This window comes from Clavelina lepadiformis, chromosome 3 (assembly GCF_947623445.1).
Source record: "Clavelina lepadiformis chromosome 3, kaClaLepa1.1, whole genome shotgun sequence".
NCBI classification, from domain to species: Eukaryota; Metazoa; Chordata; class Ascidiacea; order Aplousobranchia; family Clavelinidae; genus Clavelina; species Clavelina lepadiformis.
In genome coordinates this window covers 20,468,958-20,492,075 of record NC_135242.1, presented here as the reverse complement: position 1 = coordinate 20,492,075, position 23,118 = coordinate 20,468,958, and the positions used below count along the sequence as shown (strand labels likewise).

At 36.7% G+C, this 23,118-nt stretch overlaps 3 protein-coding genes and 1 long non-coding RNA gene across 4 annotated transcripts; 3 read left to right on the top strand and 1 right to left on the bottom strand.

Moving 5' to 3' along the window:
* Positions 1-3,095: 3,095 nt before the first annotated feature.
* On the bottom strand, positions 3,096-18,210 carry LOC143448232 (elongation factor G, mitochondrial-like). Its single transcript, XM_076947862.1, has 17 exons — positions 17,934-18,210; positions 16,622-16,783; positions 16,324-16,512; positions 16,052-16,200; positions 15,701-15,891; positions 15,547-15,623; positions 15,227-15,387; positions 15,048-15,132; positions 14,635-14,772; positions 14,242-14,343; positions 14,028-14,174; positions 13,493-13,623; positions 6,059-6,128; positions 5,257-5,349; positions 4,874-5,021; positions 3,913-4,127; positions 3,096-3,540 (listed from the first exon to the last, which is right to left on the bottom strand). The coding sequence occupies exons 1-17, from the start codon at positions 18,051-18,053 to the stop codon at positions 3,406-3,408; spliced, it is 2,313 nt and encodes a 770-aa protein (XP_076803977.1). The 5' UTR covers positions 18,054-18,210; the 3' UTR covers positions 3,096-3,405.
* Positions 8,042-9,396, top strand: LOC143448235 (uncharacterized). Its single transcript, XM_076947864.1, has 4 exons — positions 8,042-8,258; positions 8,423-8,544; positions 8,712-8,807; positions 9,036-9,396. The coding sequence occupies exons 1-4, from the start codon at positions 8,174-8,176 to the stop codon at positions 9,213-9,215; spliced, it is 483 nt and encodes a 160-aa protein (XP_076803979.1). The 5' UTR covers positions 8,042-8,173; the 3' UTR covers positions 9,216-9,396.
* Positions 10,998-12,512, top strand: LOC143448234 (uncharacterized). The gene is made up of 4 exons (XM_076947863.1): positions 10,998-11,135; positions 11,254-11,375; positions 11,587-11,706; positions 12,161-12,512. Exons 1-4 carry the CDS (start codon positions 11,045-11,047, stop codon positions 12,356-12,358), a joined length of 531 nt encoding a protein of 176 aa, XP_076803978.1. The 5' UTR covers positions 10,998-11,044; the 3' UTR covers positions 12,359-12,512.
* Positions 18,211-20,099: 1,889 nt separating the features above from the next.
* LOC143450156 (uncharacterized) lies at positions 20,100-22,010 on the top strand. The gene is made up of 4 exons (XR_013114651.1): positions 20,100-20,236; positions 20,321-20,443; positions 20,624-20,690; positions 21,865-22,010. It is a non-coding gene; the product is annotated as an uncharacterized LOC143450156 (long non-coding RNA).
* Positions 22,011-23,118: the final 1,108 nt, after the last annotated feature.

Sequence of the window (23,118 nt, the reverse complement as noted above, 5' to 3'; positions counted from 1 at the left end):
TGTGTGCCAATGGTCCTCAAAGGGTTAACGTGTGATGTCTACTGTGAAAAAAAAGATTTGATACGGGAAAACGGACTTCATTTTCGGAATCCCCACACTCGAAAACCCCCAAAACCCCTCTTATCTTTGTTGCACCAAAAATTGTGTTGACCAGTGATATAATAATTCATTTGCTAACAAGCGTAGATCAGTGGCAGTAAGAATGTGACGACTGCGTTTGCATGAACCTATCAGCAACATCTACAAGATATTGTTCGTCAAACTATTCCACTTTTATGTTTTCATTTCTGTTTCCAACCGCTTTACACAAACGGAGTATGTATTATACACGCAATCGGCATATCTTCACGTCAATGGGTGAAAAACAGAATTGCGTACTCGTGTCACAGCGGCAGAAACAGCCGCTGTTATATTATTGATCAACCACAGTGATAGTAGTATTCAAGCTATTTAATCTTTGTAAAACGGAAGTAAAACTTCCGGAATCGTTAATACACTGTATCTCGAAAGAATCTACAGTATAAGAAAAACAATACAATATGCCTGTAGGCCGAAGTCGTTCATTGCAATATGACATTCTTTCAACAAGATGCCGGCAAAAGTAATAAGCAAAAAAATTTCCTAAATTCCAAAAATGTTATTTCAATGTAACGGGAAACTCTAAAGAGCGTTAGAAAGCAAACCGCTGCCATCTAACGGCAGGGTTTCCATTACTACGACGATATGACGTAACAACAGACACAAATCATCTCTTGCGTCCGGCTTTCTTCTTCGTGCTCTTCGGAGCATTTTCCTCCTGGTACTTGCGGATGAGCTGCTCCTCAACTTCATTGCGGCATGGCTGGTATCTGCTGAACTCCATCGTGTATTCGCCCTTGCCCTGAGAAATGTACATGGAGGGCGGTTATCAAGCCGTGGCTTATTTATGCAAGTCCTACGGGTTGCTGAAACCACCTATATAATATCTGGGTGCAACAACGCAAAGTGTTAAGTGTGTGGGGTAGAAAATGCCTGGCTAGAGTAGGTAAAAGTGTGAGATGAAATGTCATTTGAATGTCAAATGTCAAATGTCAAAATGAAAAACAATACAAGCTGACAAAAAATTGTTTTTCCTCATTCGCTTCAATACGTCATTTCCTGGCATGACGACTACTCTTTGTTGGGGAGTTGGTTTAGAGAAAAATAAACGTCATCATCGAAGATGAAACTGGTCAACAATTTAAAAACCAACTTCTGGTGGATGAAAAAAAAGATTATTTTTAAAGTAAATTTGGGTCGCTGAGTTTGAAAATGAGGTCAAAATTTACGCATCTTATTTCTACATAAAATCATAAAATATTTGAATCTCATACGCTAGTACAACATTTTTGGCTTAGTCTGCTAGGCAAAGTTTAATGCCATAAGTTACTGCAGCACTAAGAAACAACACAATTGACGATGCAAATGCAATTTGGATGAAACTAGAAAGATCTTATATACTAATACAATGTTACTACTGTGTGAAGGAGTATATCAAAACTTTATTTACAAAAACATTAACTAGCATATAAGCTTCAGGGTGAAACTTTCTTCCGTTTTGTTTGACGAGAATATGACTTACTGCTGCAGTCTCGCATGAGGCACCAACAGTAATCTCCCATCATGCTCGTGTCCCATCGTCCTTGACATCTTCGTTCCATTGTCTTTCTATCTTGGTAAAAGCGTTCACGAATTGCTTCATAAGGCCGAGCTTAATGTGCAAAGGGGTAAGACGTTCTTGCGATCAACTAATGGGCTTTTTATTATGTTTTTTTTTCACCAACTATGAATTCCTCCCTTTCAGGTCATGTTTTCCGATGCCAGTGCTCCTTGCGTGCTCTGCTGTCTCACAGGCAAAGGAAGCAAGGATACTTGGTGTAACATGCTATTGTCCAAGTAGCATGCTTAATACTTTCAAGTTGCCACAAATAACCCAGTTATGTTTACTGTAGTCAAGTTTTGTCAGCACTATTTGCATGGTATCATAATTCTCTTTCATCGAAACAGAATGGCCGATTGGTATGGAGGCAAACTTGCCCGCATAGTTAAGGAGAACGCACTTACGGCTGGCCTTGCTGCTGTCTATAAACAGCTATTCAGAAGGTTCGAAATTGTAGTTCATGCCACTCAATAGACCATGGACATCATTACAATACACAAATCCATCTTGCATGGTAAAATATGGCAAAAGAGTTTGTTCTCGATGACTATAAAATGTAACTTTTGTCCCAGAAGTCAACAAGTACCTTTCTTGTAAACGGAATGCAAGTAAACAGCTCAGCAGCATTCTTAGGAAGGTCGAGGTCTCGCACCAAATCATTCAGATGTGCTTGAGAAAAAGGTGAATGCGCCTTAGAATCAGTTTGAGACGTGACAAATTCTCCATCGAAAGTCAGTGGGGCTGAAGCTTCACTGGAAAAATAAATTACGTCATGGTCTTCATCATCGTCATCACTATCATCATGAAAACTTGTAAACACAGGGACAGGCAGTTGATCGAAGTGTGGTATCGGCTTTATGGCTGAATCCAAGTTGAGATACTTATAAATTTTCAATAAGGTTTCTATTTCTTTTTTAACAAACCCATGGGGACAAGTTCGAAGAAAAGGCACTGATGAGCAATATATCTGTGATACATATGTGTGCCAATGGTCCTCAAAGGGTTAACGTGTGATGTCTACTGTGAAAAAAAAGATTTGATACGGGAAAACGGACTTCATTTTCGGAATCCCCACACTCGAAAACCCCCAAAACCCCTCTTATCTTTGTTGCACCAAAAATTGTGTTGACCAGTGATATAATAATTCATTTGCTAACAAGCGTAGATCAGTGGCAGTAAGAATGTGACGACTGCGTTTGCATGAACCTATCAGCAACATCTACAAGATATTGTTCGTCAAACTATTCCACTTTTATGTTTTCATTTCTGTTTCCAACCGCTTTACACAAACGGAGTATGTATTATACACGCAATCGGCATATCTTCACGTCAATGGGTGAAAAACAGAATTGCGTACTCGTGTCACAGCGGCAGAAACAGCCGCTGTTATATAATTATTGATCAACCACAGTGATAGTAGTATTCAAGCTATTTAATCTTTGTAAAACGGAAGAAAAACTTCCGGAATCGTTAATACACTGTATCTCGAAAGAATCTACAGTATAAGAAAAACAATACAATATGCCTGTAGGCCGAAGTCGTTCATTGCAATATGACATTCTTTCAACAAAATGCGGGCAAAAGTAATAAGCAAAAAAATTTCCTAAATTCCAAAAAGGTTATTTCAATGTAACGGGAAACTCTAAAGAGCGTTAGAAAGCAAACCGCTGCCATCTAACGGCAGGGTTTCCATTACTACGACGATATGACGTAACAACAGACACAAATCATCTCTTGCGTCCGGCTTTCTTCTTCGTGCTCTTCGGAGCATTTTCCTCCTGGTACTTGCGGATGAGCTGCTCCTCAACTTCATTGCGGCATGGCTGGTATCTGCTGAACTCCATCGTGTATTCGCCCTTGCCCTGAGAAATGTACATGGAGGGCGGTTATCAAGCCGTGGCTTATTTATGCAAGTCCTACGGGTTGCTGAAACCACCTATATAATATCTGGGTGCAACAACGCAAAGTGTTAAGTGTGTGGGGTAGAAAATGCCTGGCTAGAGTAGGTAAAAGTGTGAGATGAAATGTAATTTGCAGCTTTCCGCGATGTGTTGGGTGATTCATTGCGTCACCACGCGGTAAATTAAAAAAGGTAGAGTCGACACTAAAAAGTGCTTTAATCAATAACATGGTTTCCTCGTTGTTCAACGCATTTTTATCAGCGTCACAATCCTCTACAACCAAATATGTACAAACTAGGAAAAGTACATTCTAGCTGTTAAATTAAACTATACCTCTGTGATGGACCGAAGTTCTGTTGCGTAGCCAAACATATCATTCAGTGATACGTCACAGTTGATGACGACATAATCGCTATCGCTGTCCTGATCGACGACCATTCCCTTCCTCTTGTTGATGGAAGCGAGAACAGATCCCTGGAATTCGTGAGGAACGCTCACCTCCACTTTCATGATCGGCTCCAGGATGCATTTCAGACCGCGATCCATAGCTGTAGATGACGTCATCGTAAAAGTTATAGGGACGTCATGAGTCGTAAGCCAATGAACACCAGATGATGAAAAAATGTAAATGAAGTCAAACTAAAATTTTGTAAACGTTTTCTCATTTCGAACCGTTAGTGAAATAACAAACTGAGTAAAATCATCATAATTAGTTCTGACATTTGAATCTAATAAAAATATTACTATGAGTACTGCATGTATACGGCGTAGGGGGTGACCCTATTATTTTTTGGGGTTGAACGCAAATTAGAGAGATACAATATTTCATAGCAAAAAACAGATTTGTCATAAACCACATTCTGATATCTGGTCACCGCATTGAAACGTATATCCAAATACACAAATTGAAATGTTCAAAACACTCCATCTACTGTAATTCTACACGAATTATACAGTAATAGTTTACAAATGCAGCAGTTCCATTCGTTTGACAACAGCTAATAACATCTGATCCCGGCCAAAAATATCACTCCCATGAGCGACAGCTAAAAACTCGAAGAAGCTTTATGTTTAGCAAGAATGTCAAACCCGTCTATAACCGCTTATTTCCTAAACAGGATCTTGTTCCTTTTTAAGTAAATGGAAAGCGCGGAAAGATTAAAGCCTACAGAAAGCGCCTGGTTCAGGATTCCGTAAACACATAAATAGCGGTGGCGTTCGATTCGACAAAAATATGTCAAGCTGGTATGCGCTATATATGGGAGAGATGCACTCAAAATGATCACTTTCATACCTTGCTGAAAAGCGCCCTGTGCGCAGAGACGGAAAGCGATCTCGGATGAATCGACCAAGTGACTAGCCCCGTCTTCCACTACGACCCGGAAGCCGGCCATCTTTGCCCCGATCAGTGGACCCTTATCTGTTGAATCGACCAAGAAACCCTGTCACGTATAAAAACTTTCTTAATTCCACCTTTAATGCTAAAGATTAATACAAGTCAGGATTCACACAAACGTAACGGGAAAGTGTTTTTTTTTAATTATAGTGTAATATTTTTAATGATATCGTAAATGGCGAGATACTGGAATTATGATAGACTAAGCGGTAGGATTTAAGATACATGCAGTTTTTCTGCCAAAGTTCAAGTAATCTAGAAAAACGTTGATGATTACGTACCTTTTCGATCGCGCTCATGAAGCAATTTGGGACGTTGGTACCAGTTGTTTTGTTTACGAATTCCAGTTTCGTATTTTGATCGGCCGGAAGAGGCTGCAAAAGAGATTATTATGTCAAGTGAATGGTCATTGTTTATGCCGTGCTAAGATTACAAGATTTTGCTGATATAATTGAACGATGTGGACAATAAACGTGTAGAGAGAATTCTGGATTTTTTTTCTTTTATTTGTCGAAAAGGGCTATTACTTTTTCGACGTATTAAAGTTCCTTTCCGAAACAAAACTCGAGCGCTCTGCGTACCAAAGACCACGCAAAATCTGCGTACCAAAGACCACGCGATAGAACGTGCAAGTGGACATGGTAATCGAGTTTTCGTTTAACGAAATAAAATTAACGACTTACAAGGTTATAGGCGCGAGTGAACTTTAACGGAAAGTGATCTAAAAAACGAAAAAACAAGTCTATAAAAATTGATGGAACTTAATCCAATAAAAGTTAAATGCATAACCTTAAACTTGAAACATACTAAGCCATATATGGTCGCCGTCGAAAAAAAACGAAGAAATTGGACCAATATACTTTACGCCGAATTTGTGAACACGCGTATATAAAAGCAAGAACCACGAAATAAGACTATCAGAAAAGTTACAGATCGGTAACGTCAGACCTAACTTTGATGTGATGTCACATCATTTTCATGGGAACTGGGGTAGATGCGGTTAGAAAGAGTGCGCCTTAATGAGAATACTTTGGACAAATCAAACTGTAGAAAAGCAAGTTCGGTCAATCTGCAAAGACCTACCTCTATGTACCCGATTAACCTTCCGAACTGCCCGGCCCCTCCACTCTGCCGTTTATGAGTGTAGTCGAAGCTGAAAAATCGGAAAAAATTAATTATAAAAAAGTTTGGAGTCGTGCCATAAACTTACAAGTCTATATGTCGGTATGCGTTAAATGACGAAAGAAAATAGCAGATTGGAAACGGATTTGGAAAAATTTCGTCAACATCAGTAGCAGTTATTGCACGGAATAAACAATAAATATACAGCTATATTGTATGACACAGAATAAGACGAAAGCTTCAAAACAAAATGGAGCACCAGGTGGTAAGGGACAAGATTATTGTGAGCGCAAAAGTTTACAACCGCGAATTTACCGATCTACAAAGTCAGTGGTAATTTGTTTGATCAATAACAATTTCCTTAGATTATGATGAATGGGTGACAGCGCTATATATCAATGATGAAATATTAATTGACTGTCATATCCAATACACTGAAAATGACTACAATCATTTCCAGTGGACAAAGCACCAAATGCAATTGCTTAATATTCCGGCTTTCATTCATGTTGATCAAGTTTTACAACTTTAAAATGTGATTTTAAAATTGAAATAATAGCGTAATCCGATACAAATTGCAAAAATTGACATTGACCGCGTCGGAACTGGCAAAACAATGGACAGTTTTGAAACATTTCGTTAAGTGCCCCTTTGTTTATTTTACAAGGCGCCCTTGTTCAACCAAAACCGTCGAAATCTCTTATAATCCATAAACTCGAAAGATAAATAATTAATTGAAGAGGAATTCAATTTTATGAAACTTGAAATGCAAATTCCAACTCATGAAAATTAATTATTTACAGAAAATTGGAATATCATTTTTTTTCCATTGGCTGAACGTTCATGTGACGGAATGCGTACCATGACGTAAAGACGACGTCATGACTTTCCGATCCTGTAAATCTTGAAATTCGCGGCTTAAAGTATGGTAAAATTGTTCTTTGTTTAAAACCGAACTGCTGCGAAAAAAGGATTACGGCATTCGACAAATGATTTTATTATGCTGGCCAACATTTTCAATTGAATAGAATTAGGCCAAGCGTAAGGCCCAAATTCAAAACAACCAGTCTAACAATGACGAATTCCCATAAACTCTCATGACTGCGCAATCTTACAATCCGGAGTGAAAGCCAGATAGTACACGGCCTAAAAATAAAAAGGGACAATGCATGTGATATCGGGTTAAAAGACATTTTTGTAATATCGTCAAGTGTAAAATTAGCCAACATTCGACCACCAATACCGACATTTGTTATGAAATTTATTTGGAAATTTAAGGTTGTGTCATACAACTGCTTCGCCAATATCTCAAGTTCAATAGCAAGTGGACGTAATTACGACTTTCTTGGTTCTGTAGTGACCTGGGCCATAGTAGCATTGTAAATATCTGCTTATACATGCGCCTGAAAATGCAGTGAAAACCGTTCGCCAGAACGTACATGCTTGTTATAATTACCTATTGCATGGCAGACAACTTCAAGGCCACACAGAAAGAAGTCATCAGCATGATGTCCGTAAATAAATTACGATCATACGTCAGCGTGCTGCAATTATCGATGTAAGTTACATAATCTTAATGATGGGAACTCGAGAACGTTAAAATAGCAGGGTCGAGAGAGCACCGACCTACATGAAGTTTCAGGATTTCGGGCTTAAAAGATAAAAGACATCGAACAAGTAGAGTGTGGGAACGCGTGTGTTCGTGTAATCACTTCATTGGAAATTCTAGAGCATGCCGAAGAAAATAATAATCGCAAAAAATCGCTGATCCAATTCATTAATACGTAATCGGGTGGCTGGAAATACCGTATAATTTGAGTTTCACGAAGTGATTAATATGATTGCGCCTGAAAAGAGACGAAAAAAAGAAAGCGAAAAAAAAGTTATATAAGGTTACTTGATTGGAGCAAGTTGTTGATAACAATCTACTGTTAACACAGTGTTTGATGTAACAGTGCACGGATTGATAATATTGTTGCAAAAATGCAGTTAATGAAAAGTGTACTTTTCGATAGTGTTTCTTTTTACCTATTAGATATTTATTTAATTTGTGTGCGAACTTGACTGAAATCTGTGATGAAAAAAACAACGAAAATTCTTCTTTTTGTCTGCTACGTTCTCTACATGACGGAGGCCGTGCAAGTCAACCAAAGAAAACCAGGTAAATAACTTAACGCATGCAAAGATTCGCGATGCTGCAATTAGCTTGCTGTTTAGTGCTATTTTCAACTTAAAAGGTTGAAGCTATATGTTTAATGAGAAATAGCACCTGAAAACTTTTACCAAAGAAACGATTCTCATTTTGTTGCATATCTTATAATTCAGATTACTCGAAAATGCTGATGCAGGCGCTGACTAAACTCATGGTGTGCGACTATAACAGAATTACCACGAAAAACGCTCGTTTCTACACCACTGTGAATGGCTACAACAGCTTTCAGTGCAGGGTACATTTAGCCAGTCATATAAATACCCATTTGCAAAAATTGTCAATTGTGACGGCTGATTTAGAATAAGACAAAGCTTCCTAAATACAGTAATTGTTTGGAAAATTTGAAAAAACAAGTGTTAAAGCCAATCTTTGCTAGTGTGAAAAGTTTACAATTGTTTCCAGCAAGGTGACATTTCCCAGTGTCAATTGACACTGACACTGATGCCGACGGATTGCAGGCGAACTGACCCCGACGAACTCTGCGCCATTGTTAATGGGGTGAGTGGAACAAAGAATTAACTAACCAAGGAGAACTAGATCGTCATTTTGCGAAACTTAAATCTGCTTGCATTAGTACGTTCGCATGCACTATGAAACCCTTTCGCGAAACGTGTTGCGCGAGCAACATGAATTTCGGTGAAAATGTAGCAAAATCTCGAAAAACTTTAAGCTTCCTACAAAATGTCCGCCAGCATTGAGATAATAAAAGATGTTCTGTTTACGCAGGAAACTAAAACTTGCTCCGGGGAAGTGGATATGTACACAGGAGTGATCTCCGCTCCTCTCAATTGCAAAGACGAGGAAAACGACCTGGACGCTCTTCTCGCACAATTCGGATTGGATGCAAACATCCTCAACCCAAGAAAGAAATGGGACGAAGACGACGGGAATCCCCACCCTTGGTAAAAAATTTAACAAGATGTCTATGCGGACAACGGAAGCTGACAATTTGTGATATTTGTGTTTTGTACCAGTTATTGATTGTATTTATTCAAGAATCACACTTTCAATGTTTGACTCACTCATTATACGTGGTCGTGTACTAGTAGGGTTGCCGTTAGTAAAAAAATTGTGAACAATTCTATGACCTGACCCATTTGAGTTTATACAAAACCTATAAATTCAGCATCTACAAAAATCTAACGTAAGATATTTACGATTACTTAAAAAACACAAAGCAAGCCCTACATATAAACTAGCTCGGAAACCTTGAAACATCAAAATTAACAAAACATTAGTGAAAATGTAAGAAAACGCACTAAAAGTATTTTGCGTACCAAAATCAAAACATACATCATAAATATAACATGTGAAGGTAATATAACATAACGGTTTGATCTATCGTGGCATATTTAGGAAATACAGAGTCAAAATCCCATTGGGATTTACGATTATGTAGGACATGAAAATAAAACGGAAAGAAGTGAAAGCAAAAATGCCGCGGGCTAACAGAATTTTCCAAGGTGCGTTGCGTACAAATGCTTGCCATAAATTACTCACTGGAAGGTATATGTATCAGGTTGAACATGCGTCCGAATATTACGTACGACTATCGACCGTTTCTGCCATTCTCATGAAGCCGAATCTTGGAAGCAGATTAGGATCGAATCCATGGTTTAACAGAAAGCAACAAATTAGCAACATAAACTTTCAAATTTTCGGTTGTACTGTACGATATGTCTGACCGTAAAACATTGGAATGGTTGTGGGAATTATTAATTTATTGGTAGTTTCATAAAAGCAAAAAAGAAATTGATGGCTTTTATTTACCAACAAGGTGACGGATCAATGTCAGATTCCCTTGATCAAAATAAGCAAAGTCAGCAGGTTCGAATTCTCACGAATACCAAAGCTTGTTATTTGTATTCTACCGAATTCCATTTTTTTCAATTTGACACATCTCTATACTTTCTGACCAAGATAGCCCCTAACCTTGTTGTTCGCCAATACGATCTGCTACCCGTTAAAAATTGGTGCAAATATCCTGTGAATAATATTCAACAATTACGTGACACATTACCCTCTAAAGTCGTAAACTCTAAAGACAACTGAAGCATTAAAAAATTATGACAACATTGACGAGGTTAGGATCTCAAAAGGGCCGGTACGCAGTCAAGATGACATTGCTCTTAAACATATTCTAAGAAACCAATCTGTGCTGGGAAAACCCGGGTTAAATTTATGTCATTCCTGCTGTGTTTGTATTTGTATCCACTATATGACTAAAAAAAGATAACCGATTTTTCTGTTTCAGAAAAAACCATTAAAAACGGAGACTATTTACCAACTTATCCACATTGATTTACAAACAATATGCACTCTAGAAAGGAGATATTTGAAAACTTTGTCATATTATTAATACTTACCGATATAATTTTACTTAGCTTTGTCGTATTTATCGTAATTATTTATTCTCCGCGCCATATACGGAAGCCTTACGACGTATACAGGCAGAAAAAATATTTATGACTGTATGGGCGTAAAGGAAATCCAAAAAAATATTCTATATATAAGACAAGTCAATTGGTGCAACTTATCAGTTACAATTAGCTCAAGTTAAGGACACGCAGCGCTGCTTTTTAAACATGCCTGGTCTTCTGCTGGGCAAAATACTATCGTTGTTATGTAAATTCGTTTGATCGAAAACTTGTGTTTTGACGTTATTTTTTACCTACTTTGCGCAGAGCTTAAGGTAATTGATTTAATTTGTAAGAAAAACTACACTGAAAATCGTGATGGAAACAACAAGGAGAACGTTTCTTTTCACCTGCTGCATTCTCTACGTGATGGGGATTGTTCAGCCTCAAGACATTTTTGGGTACCCAGGTGATGACATTGAATCGTTGCCATTATCTGGCTGTATAATGTGAACTATACCTATACGAAAAATTATATTTATTATGTTGTTGATAGCAGAAAAAAATTTACATGATTTCTTTTACAGATCACTCAAAAATGCTGATGCAGAGATTGGCTATACTCATGGTGTCTGATTACAACATAATTTCCACGTCAAACTCTCAACTCTACACCATTACATATGGACATAACTCCTTTCAATGCAAGGTATTGGCACAGTCATAGACAACTTTGATGTTGTTGCATTTATTGTGTTTTTCAATTAATTAAATTATACTCTAATTGAGAAGTTCTTCGCCGCCTAAACTCTTTTGAGAAATAAACCAATATTGAACGGTGAATCTTTTAAAACGAGCTGTGTCTAGTAATCTAGTTGGTAAGAACTCCTAAAAACGGAGTTAATTCATATTGATTTCAGAATGCTGATCAATCCCAGTGTCGGCTGACACTAGTGCTCATGCCGACTAACTGCAAGCGAACTACCAGCTGGCTCCAACAACCCATCAAGACAAGCGGACAGTGCACTGTCATCGATGGAGTAAGTCGTGTTTTTAAAGTGTTTTCGTGCTGGACCGAAACGGTATCTTAACTTTTTCCAACGGTATCTCAAAATTTTTACTTTTGCAACTTCAACAGAAAATTAGCAGATGGTTTTTAAAATTCGCGGTCTTTTAAAACCTCTTACTGGACACCATAGTCAAACATTATAAAAATGGGGCTGAGTACGATCGGCAAATTTAGAAGTGATTTTGTTGAGCAGAACTTTATTCTGACAACGACAGCATGTTAGGGTATTAAAACAGGCAATAAAATGCTCTTGGGTAAACGTATGATAGAAGCAACAATCGTTTAAATTTTTTGTTTGTTCTTATCATTTAAAAAAATGTCCAATGTCCGAATAACCCTACGCCGAAAGAAAATTCTGAATATAGTTCCAAGCCGATTGAAATAACAATTATTAATTGAACAAAACGAACATTCTATTTGCGCAGGAAAGCAAAACTTGCTCCGGAGAAGTGGATCTGAACAGAGGAGTGATCTCCGCTCCTCTCAAGTGCAAAGGTGAGGAAAATGATCTGGGCTCTCTCATCGCTCAACTCGAAACAAACGAAAATATCCCCAACCCAAAAAAGAAATACCGGGGCTGGGGTTGGCGCCAGTCTGACGGGAATCCCCATCCTTGGAAGTAGATTTTACAAGATGTCTATGTCGACGACAAATGCTGAAGATATGTTGTGTGTGTTTACGCGTGAGAACAATTTCAGTTGTTTACCTTGCGCTTGCTGTAAACGTTATTCCTGTGCTACGTAGTGTTGTCACTATTTGGAAATTTGTGAAGCAATAAACAGACTTTGCAATAGAAACTTGAATTCAAATAAATAAAATCACGTTAAATTAATGAATATAGGCATACAAAGGACAGAAGGTACATTTAAAATTACTCAGTACGGCAAAAATAGAGACACTCCGTTCAGAAGTTCAAAAATAGCCCAGAAAAAAGTACAATTCCACGATTCCGTACTTTCCGACTTCACGAGCCCAATTCACGGCCATCGCGAAATTATGATGTTATTGTCATAATTCATACAGTTTAGCACGACAAAGATTTTTCGCAGGGCAGCTTCCCGTTGGATGGGACAATAGACGTGATATTTGTCCAATGTCACACACACAGCTTTTTGAATATGGTGAGATTTGAAAAAAATATTTAAGCCAAAAAATCTTTTTATGACTTATTTGCAGTTTTGTCAAACCAGATATGCAGAAAATAGACACCCGTTATATCATAAACGCTTGAAGCATTTGTCATATTTTTATCATTTCTAGTTGATAGTTTACTTAGGTTTGTCATATTAATCGCAATTATGTATTCCTCGCTCGTCGTTCCAAGTTCGTGGCCTATTCGTGGTCGGTGCGGCGCCAACAGCGGGACTTTACTTTTATAGGATATTTATATTACTTCAGATTAAACCAATTCAAATATTTATATAGATGTCGAATTCCGAAATTTAGCCTGCATTCGGTCACATCACCTTTCAATAATGTATGGCTGAGCAGATATAAATAAATCATCATCATATCAAATGTATAATGCGAAGTTTAATACTAAACGGCTGCGCAAAATAAAGGCGTTTAAAGCGTATGTGCTTTGATGGTTAAGCAGGTTGAATGAAGAATAAAAACTTGCATAGACGCTTCCGCGTCTTACAAATTGACAAAATGCACTTAAACCGCAGAACTTTGTCAAAAATAGAATATAAAATGTGAAAATTAAAAACATTCTATTTTAACAGCATCATATCATCATAAACAGAGAAACTTACTCAATTGATGACGTAATCGTTTCTCGGAAGGCGACGTTCGGTTTCCCCAGAACAACATCCAAGTCGTATTCGTTCCTGATGCGTTGACCGTAGACTTCGAGATGGAGCTCTCCCATCCCGGACACAACCATCTGGGAGCAAGAGAAAGATTTGAAATGTGAATTACTTGTAACTTGTTTTACTTAATTGGCAAATATAAAGCTCAATTGGTGAAAAACAGAATTTCCTTCTCATTAACCTGGGTTAATGAAACGTCGGCAGAAAATAAGGTTCTGTTTTTCACCGGTTGAGCCTTATATTTGATCATTATCATGCCTGGTGGCAACCATAGCATATTTATTTCACTTAAGTTATACGTACTGTGCTCGTATATATTAAATTTGTATTATTAAGTTTAGTCGTTTTAAATTTATTATGGAAGAACAGCTTTGTGGAAAAACGCGGTAACTTCTGGTTTGCTGATATAATAATTGGGATTAAAATTTCACAAATTTCAGCAGGAGCAGTGGAATTAGAAAGAAATGCTTAACATCACCTCTTTGGCCTCATCGTCCCAGTAAGTCTTGAATGTCGGGTCCTCCCGCGAAAATCTATTCAACGCCTTGCTCAGTTTGCCGCTATCGTCACGGCCAACAACCTTCAGTGACATAGACACAACTGGGTCGGGAACGAAAATCGATTCCTGCCGGAAAAAGATGAATAAAAAGCGGCACCGCAGTATAGACTGGCACGACAAAAATATGACTTACCATTGCCATGCCGAACTTCGACTTTCCAACGAAAGTGTCACCACTGGAACAATCGACACCAAACAAAGCGCAAATGTCACCTGCATAAGCCTCGTTCACGTCCTGAAGAGTCATTTAAATACAATAAACAGGTGTTGCTATTTAAGTTTAAATTGTTTTTAGGTTCTATTAAAACCGCTTTGACATAAATTAAGGTAAACCGAAAACATCTGTAAACAAATTGATTGCTACTTTCTTGGCTTTTATGCTTATTTTCTGCCGTTTCCAAAACTGGGTTCTTAAGTTATTTATAGATAAACATACTTTCTTGCATTGGTTTTCGTTGAATATGACATTCAAATGAAATTTTGAGCTAAGAGAAGAAAATGCGGAAAAACATTGGTTGCCACTTACCTCCAAGTTATTGGCGTGTATTCTAACCAAGCGCGAAGTTCTAACTCGCTTCTTTGTTCTTACGTTGAACAGGTTTTCACCCTTTTCCACCAAACCCTGATAGACACGCAAGTACGTCAACTGACCAAACTTACTTTGCTGAAAAACATAATGAGGAAGCGTTTTGTACCAGCTTACACTATACAGAATGCTAAATACGAATGTTTCAGTGCAATATATGAAATTGTTTTTAATAAACTGTAGTATAAAATATTGCAAGTTGAATTGGATTGAAATATACAAAAATCTATAAAACACAAAATCATGAAATGGGCAATGGGCATGATTAAGTGTATTATAAAATAGACTGCTAGTACTCATGAGCTAAAACATCTGGTAATACCACAGATGAGAGAGACAAAATTCAGTGATACCTCAATCTTGAAAGCAAGAGAAACAGAAACGTGATCTGGACTTCTCTCAGGGTTCATTAGAACTTTTGTAGGTCCGTCATCTTCACTAAAATCAATGCGAGAAGTATATGTATAAAACCTTCTGAGACTTAAGTACCAATACCACAAAATCATAAATTACTACTACATTCCTATCTTACTCTCGAACTGAATCATCAAAAGCATAGTTTTCTACTTCTGAGGGATCCGGAAGATATTCAGTGACTGCATCCAGTAGAGGCTGGATCCCTTTGTTCCTCAAAGCAGTTCCCATCAGTACTGGTGTGAATTTTCTTGCAATTACTGATCTCCTAATTGCAGCCTGATGAAATTTGTAACAAATAATTACAAAACGAATTAAAGAATTTGTAGCAATATTAATTCATTCAAAACAATTAATCGACTTTAAATCAATAGCTTCAATTAAGAAACAAAAGGAAAAAACAACCGAATAGAAAAACAATGAGCGAAGTTAACATACCTTGAGTTCTTGTATCGATGGTTCTTCGTCAAGCAAAAATGTTTCTGCCAGCGGCTCATCAACGTTACTAACACATTCTGAAAGTAGAAAAAACTTAACAGTAAAAAGTGGATAAATTAAGGTTGCTGTGTCGAAGTATGTGTAAATACTTTACCGATAAGTTCCAGGCGCTTTTCTTCCGTGATAGCTTTTAAGTCATCAGGGATGTCTTTCTCAACCACATCCTGTCCGTGACTCCCTTCGAAATACAAGGCTTTTCGTCTGATGATGTCAACAATTCCCTTCGTATCATTTTCAAGACCAATAGGAATATGAACAAATGCTGCATTATGTCTCAATTTTGACCTAGAAGAAAATCAACATTGTAAGGCGTGCACTAGAGTGCCCATGGCCAGGGACAGCAAACTTGTTAAAAATCATGCAAGACAGAACTTAAATGACAGTAGGTTATACTCAGTTCATAAACCAAAGAGCCTACATGTATTAAACACCTAATCTGGCTTACCGTATTTGCATTAAACATCGATATGGATTTGCAGCTAACCGATCAATTTTGTTTATGAATATCAGACGTGGAACATTGTAGCGATTGATCTGACGATTGACAGTTAATGTTTGACTCTGCACTCCACCATTTGCACAAATTACAAGAACCTGAATCAAGCAGAAGACAACACAGATGAAGGTCAGAACCACCAAATCAAAATATAAAACTACAAATAACATCAAAAATAAACTTCACAATAACCACAAAATGAAAAATTTTGTTTGACTCACTGCACCATCAAGAACTCTCAAAGCACGTTCTACTTCCACAGTGAAGTCAACGTGACCTGGCGTGTCAATGATATTTATCAAATGATTTTTCCAAGTGACATGTGTGGCGGCAGACTGAATAGTTATTCCTCTTTCCCGCTCCAAATCCATTGAGTCCATTGTAGCACCCACTTTATCTTTACCTCTTACCTATGACCATGAATACAAAAGAAGTTATTTTACTCTTATCAGATAAAAAATCCTACATGTTGATGAGACTTCTATGGGACAACTTCAAAAAAAGCTTCTCAACGCCTACCTCATGCATTGCTTCTATCCTTCCACTGTAAAACAATAATCTTTCTGTTACCGTTGTTTTTCCAGAGTCAATGTGAGCTGCAATACCAATATTTCTCATTGTCTTAAGCACTTCTGCTTGATTAACTTCAGTTGAATACCAGGATATTCTGGCCGGGGTGAACTACAACAACACAAATCTCCTATAAATGTTATTGGTATATAAAAATCTTTCAGGTAAATTTGTCTTCTGTACATAGGGACATATGAGTCCAAATTTGCAGTGGTAAATGCAAGCCCAACAAATAGCAGTGGGCTGAACGCTGAATCTATTTTCACCAAGCTAAAATTTTTCAAACTACTTTGGTCAAAATACTTGTCATAAACAGATCTGACGTTGTTGGACAGAAAACTGAAAAAAAAAGGTTAAACACGAGAAAGAAACGCAAGTTTGGTAGAGATATGTTTAAAATAAGGCTGGCAAATCAGCCTTGTCGATGTTACACAAGATCAATAATGCTTAAGCCATGCCTCCAATGCATGATCAACGTGAGGCTGTTATGTTGCCGCAACAAGTCCAACAACTTTTCCATTCTTATCTATGTCTATCTACTCGCAAAATATGATAAACACAGCTAAAGAGTGCAGTGAAACCACAAACACGAGGAATGCATTTATTCATACAGAATTTTCATTACAGCAAAACCCAGTATACTGGTAAGTTATAAGAATGAAGCAATTATAGCTTAATCACAATACTTTCTAGTCTTTGCAGTAGTATGAATGACCAGCACAAATTTTCTGGTAAGTTCATAACCATGAATTGTTAACGCTTTTATTTGTATGGACTTATTTTCTTAACAATTGGCAACAACAATACTAGAATATGCAAATTGCTCTGCAAAATTGCAGCTGAGTCATTTTCTATACTGTATTATTTTGTATACTGTATTGGGCAACTTAAAAAAATTTTAGGGTAAGACGCGGTATATATTATATATATATAAACATGCATAATAACTTTTTAATGATCAACTGTTTTAACGTCCCTTATTAATATATTGCTGATAAACACAAATTTTGCATCGTCATCTGGGATGAAAATTTAAAATGGGTGTGTAGCTAATTAAGAGGTTACTGCAAATGTTCAACTGTACATGTTACCGCATGGGTCATGTTAGCCTCACCACAAACCAACCAAATAACAAAAATAGGATCTAGCGCAGAAGTGCACAACCTAACGACGTCTCAATTTAGATAGCAAGGATTTAATAAACGAATGCATCACGTGGCTGTGCATTTCTGCACTAGACCCCAAAACTAAAAATACTTACCGAAATACCCATGAATTTGTGTTTGTTCACATTTAAAATGTAGTTTTGAACTTTCGGAAATCCAGTTCTTGCTCTACTCCATATTGCAGTTTTTAATCTATAAACCAGTGAATGTGACATTTTGCTGCCACCAAGACAGGCAAGTGAGCAGAAGATGGAATGTGCTCAAATGCAGTTATCTTAACACCTTTCGTTTACTTTCAATCAGTCAATGGGCCTTTGATAATGAATTTTACAATAAGGTAACTGATAGTTTCTCTAATAAAACAAAACATGCTTAAGCTATATCATACCGGTCCATAAACAATATATTTAGATCAGTAGATGCTGTATGGTAATACTGTATCTAGTATAGTTATAGCCTGCTGCTATCTAGTTTGGGTTGCTCACTTAAACATGTTTTTGCCACTGTGATCGAATTGAGCAAGCAAAAGTTATTTAAGTCATAGTTAACAATGTCTTCAATGTTTGGGAACATGCTTTCTAAAACGTTTCCCTGCACATTTTTTAGTTTTTTTTTCTTTCATTTTTTTGTATAATCTAAGTCTGGTATGCAAGTCACAACCTGATGATGTCACAATTTGAGTAGCTGGGGTCTAGCATACAAAGACATCCTGTAGTTGTGCACTTGTATACTAGATAACTAGACCTTAATATTCTTGTGTAAGCTAAATTTTGTACTATACAGTATATAGGCTATAGCATTTTTACTTAAATTTAGGAGCTTAATTAATGGTATTGAAAGGTCTTTATCTTTAGACAGGGAAAAGTTAAACCCGTCCAGCGATGAATCGTCATTGCTCGAGCCCTGGTTACCGAGTTAGTCTTGGTGCAAGTTCTGATTATATGCACATAATTAATTAATAATTATATATCACACATTTTGTCGTTTTTTTATTTTTTTCAATGGTACACTGTAAAAAATCTTTTCTAATTATAAGTCAGTGAGACAATTGAGACTAACTATAAGCCATACTTTTCGTTGGAAGACTAACTATTAGTCTCAATTGTCTCACTGACTTATAATTAGAAAAGATTTTTTACAGTGTATTCCCTGAATTTAAAACTGTTCACCAGGTCCACAGAACAGGACCAAGCACCATTAATGCCTTATCCAAACAATATTACATTGCATTACAAACAACGGTAGCTCGTCGCTATTCACTTAATATTGAACGTGTAACATGTGAAGCATTATTGCGAGTCCAGCGTTCTCAACACACAACTACCAAGTTGACTAAAAATAGTATATTGTGATTGTATTTGTCTAGAATACTAAGTTAGTATAAAGTGTTGGCCCTCGTTGCCTATAGGTCGGTTGGCCATGTTAATCTACTATCTTATGACATTATCACACAATGGTATTGTTGTCATCTTGCATATTTTAAGTCCATAGGGTTTTGTCACTTTCTCCCATTCAATAATTGTGGGCTAGTATCTAGTTTGGCTGTCGTTATTTCAGTACTTTCATGACAAAAAATTATGTGTTAAAGCTATTTTTCAGTTTCTTTTTAACCTAGTCCTAACCTAAATATTATAACAAACAGGCATAAAAAGTGACCAAGTATTTCACTGTATAAGTATAGGCTAGGTCACGCAGCCTGTTGTTAAAGACATAGGCAATTTGATATTTTGATTAAAAAGAATGCACATGATCCGAACTCGCAAGTACCAAACAAAGACAGATATAAATCACATAGGAATATGCCTACGCAGATGGGCTAGAGTAGACAAAATGATATATATTCTATTATAGATACCAGTCAGTCAGTATTACATTAAGAGACTGATTTAGCATTTAGGCTACTGGTCAATGTTTTAAAGCTATATTGGATCAAACGTGTGCCAAATTTATCTTGTTATGGTTTTCTGGACGCTTTCTACAGAAAGAAGCATGTCACATAGAAATCTCTCAAGGTTAAAGATTGGGATCCCTCACTGCATAAACACTTTATATAAGCGCAGAGTTAAAAAAGCTGTGTACCAGTGTAGTCATGTAGTGTACAGTATTGTCAATGTGTATTAATAGTTGAGGCAAGTGTCAACAAAGAAGATTCGTTAATTAAAAAACTGTTATACATACAGCGTTGACATTATGATAATCAATTTAATCTAACGCGCAGTTTGACGTCAGAAATGTTTTTGAAATTAAAGGCATTGATCAGACTTGACTTAGAAAAGTTTCCACATGTAGTTTGGTCTTGTGGTCTTGTACAATTTGCAGCGGTAATTGACAAAGCGAGCATGTGACAAAAACATTTTAGCAAATTAAATCGGATTTTCTCTACGAAACTGATAAATCGGTGGGACTCCTTTCTACCTATCTTAAAGATGATGTCATGTTTGAAAATATAGTAGCCTAAGTTAATTTTCTCAAACCTTCATAGACTTTCTGCTCCAATGGCTAATCAACTTGGAAAAGCTGTCACCATTCACCTTATTGTATAGTGTGCACAACAGCTTCCGTTCGTCGAGTGAAACTTCCTGCACAGGAAAAGAACATGATCTTTGTAAGTTAACTTTTCTATTGAATCTATTGAAATTTAGTCATGACATTTGGCTTTGTCAAATAATGTAGTCAATATCCCGTGTGCATCATACAACAGCTGTATTAAACAAACTTGTTTATCAACTTGCTTAAGTGCTCTCTCATCTGTAGCCTATAGACTTATAAACAAAACTCTGGACAGATCTTATAATTTGGAACCGAATCGTGAGTTCCTATCGGACGTTCATAAGATGTTTCGTGAAATGAATGTAAGTTAATGTTTAAAAATTTTTTAAGTGATAGCTATCTTTCACATGTTTTATCTTCATCTGAAATGTTAGCATAAGTAAATTAAATATCCCGAAAAGTTAACTTCACACAATATTTATTTAGCTGTTAAGTTGAGACTGTTTCTAAACTGCATATTCTAAATCTAAACAACCCCTCTCAAAACTTTATTGTAGTCAGATTATAGATGAGATGAGATATTTAGTGTGTTGTAGGCAAGCAGTGATCTTCACACATAGTGAGTGGCCCGGACACTTGTTAACTTTTTAGCACATGCAGGCCTTCAATGAAAAACGTTTGGACAACCCTGATGTAAATGATTATACTTGCGGTAAAGAGTAAATGTTTGAGATTCAGCACCCACAGCCTGTCGTTTAGAAACAAGACAAAATCAAATAAAACCTTGATTGATTTATACAGGATGAGCCAGAAAAACCTACCACATTTCAAATTAGGAAAAAGAGACAAAATTTATAAGCAATCAAAACATTTGTTGTCTCATCTCAAAGTCAAAAGGTTACCATTTGATGTATTTATGTTTTAATGATTACATCCTGTAGGTGGTGCCCTCGAGATATAGATGGCGCCCTCGAGGCCTTCCAGGTGGCTTTCGCTTTAGTGCTGAACCCGAACTTAAAAATTTGCACAAAACATAATTCACTTATAAAAACTAAAACCTGAAACACAAATGGTAAGTCCTTTGCTGCAAAATTTCAATTCAACCTCCTGTCAGATTGCTACAGCTTTGGTACAGTAACAATTTGAAATGGGGTAGGTTTTTCTGGCTCACCCTGTATATTGCAGTTACAGTCAAAAAAAATCATTCCCTATAGCCTTGATCCCAGTACCACTTGCCCATTATAACAAGCACGTTCCAAATAGCCTATCACGTCCTTTTAACACGTTATTGAAATTCTTCCGTGAGTTAACTTTTGGGTAGCGAAGTTCTTGATGAAAACCTAAACAATGCTTTTATAGTTTTCCCTTGTAACTGCTCATTACGTAGTTTAAAAGACCAACACTCTGACGTAGCAGCTCAGCCATACAAAAAATCTGTATGTTCAAAGACAGAAATTAATGCTGTGATTCGTGTATCTTGCATAAGATTAACCCCAGCCGACTTGGTTTACTTTATAGCCAACTTGTAATTTTTAGACAATTATCTGCACAGCAACAAGCCGATCAAAAGATACTGTACCGATAATGCATTCGTTTACGACTTTACGGCATCCTGGTGAAGGTATTCCGACAAACAAGATTGAACAATAAGCAATAGAGATTTATTGTTGCTGGTAGATCGACAATCGTAATTTTCAGTTCATACCAAACTAATTTAGTGAAGTATTTCTACGTCTTTTTGGTATTAGCATTTTCCCACTAAAGAAAACTTGTGAGTATATGTTAATTGTTCTCTTCAAATAGATTTAAGTTAAAATGAATGATTAACACATGTACATGAAAGTTTTTAAAGGAAATGAGAGTAGCTTTGCGGTCATAATAAAATTAAAAAGTATTTTAAACAATGAAGTTTTTATCTGGTATGTGGTTGAACAATGTATAGAAACAGATATTGTTGTTATTTTTGGGGGTGGCGTTTACCCGCCTTTTTTGCATTAAACTATGCACTCATCAACTATTTTTTGCTTACTTTTTTCTAAAACATACGCAGGTTTGCCGAAAGCTCCAAAGTAAGATTAATTAACCCAACAATACATTATTCAAAGTTAGTTGTTGATCTTTTTCAAGCTTTAATTATATAGTAGCCTAGTAACATGTCGAGGAAAAAATGTAACGTAAAAATGTAATAAAAGTTGAATAGATTATATGCTCATCTTTTTTCAAACACATACAATCAGACATGTTTAACTTGATGAAGTATAATATCAGCACAAAAACATTCTCACGCAATGCGAAAATGGAACCGATTACCCGCTAAAAGTTATTAAGTTCCCACAAAACAGTCGCCTTCAAGCGTTGTGCTATGCTATAACGATAAAGACACAAAAACACTTCAGAAATATAGGCGTGGTTGAAATGGTGCCTGTGACATACCATCAGTTTTTATGATTAATACTGTTACCGACTTTGCATGACTCTAACTAATCCAATTTACTTTAAAACTGATCGTATCTGAGGTTACAAATACGGCTCGTTTCCGTTCAAATATGGCCGACGCTAAGCTGGGGATAAAATTGGACAAAATAAACAAGAAATACCCAGAAAAGTGCTTAAAAATTGCAACAGATTACGTAAAAGAAACGATGTCGTAGGGGTTACATTTTTGCAGCTTTTAATGTCGATCACATACATAGATAGAAGCGAAAAGGATTCTACTTAAATATTCAACCGTCGATGCCTAGAGTTGCTAGATACGAGTACAGTAGTGAGAGACTGAGAAGATTTTATCTT

Excerpts from the sequence above, each read along its gene's own strand:
- LOC143448235 (XM_076947864.1), top strand. The coding sequence starts at position 8,174 with ATGAAAAAAACAACGAAAATTCTTCTTTTTGTCTGCTACGTTCTCTAC. Across the intron at positions 8,545-8,711 it reads ACAACAGCTTTCAGTGCAGG|CAAGGTGACATTTCCCAGTG; the intron begins GTACATTTAGCC and ends AATTGTTTCCAG. Across the intron at positions 8,808-9,035 it reads TCTGCGCCATTGTTAATGGG|GAAACTAAAACTTGCTCCGG; the intron begins GTGAGTGGAACA and ends CTGTTTACGCAG.
- LOC143448234 (XM_076947863.1), top strand. The coding sequence starts at position 11,045 with ATGGAAACAACAAGGAGAACGTTTCTTTTCACCTGCTGCATTCTCTAC. Across the intron at positions 11,376-11,586 it reads ATAACTCCTTTCAATGCAAG|AATGCTGATCAATCCCAGTG; the intron begins GTATTGGCACAG and ends TATTGATTTCAG. Across the intron at positions 11,707-12,160 it reads AGTGCACTGTCATCGATGGA|GAAAGCAAAACTTGCTCCGG; the intron begins GTAAGTCGTGTT and ends CTATTTGCGCAG.
- LOC143448232 (XM_076947862.1), bottom strand. The coding sequence starts at position 18,053 with ATGTCACATTCACTGGTTTATAGATTAAAAACTGCAATATGGAGTAGA. Across the intron at positions 15,388-15,546 it reads CATCGATACAAGAACTCAAG|GCTGCAATTAGGAGATCAGT; the intron begins GTATGTTAACTT and ends AAATTTCATCAG. Across the intron at positions 6,129-13,492 it reads ACGATTACGTCATCAATTGA|CTTCGACTACACTCATAAAC; the intron begins GTAAGTTTCTCT and ends CCGATTTTTCAG.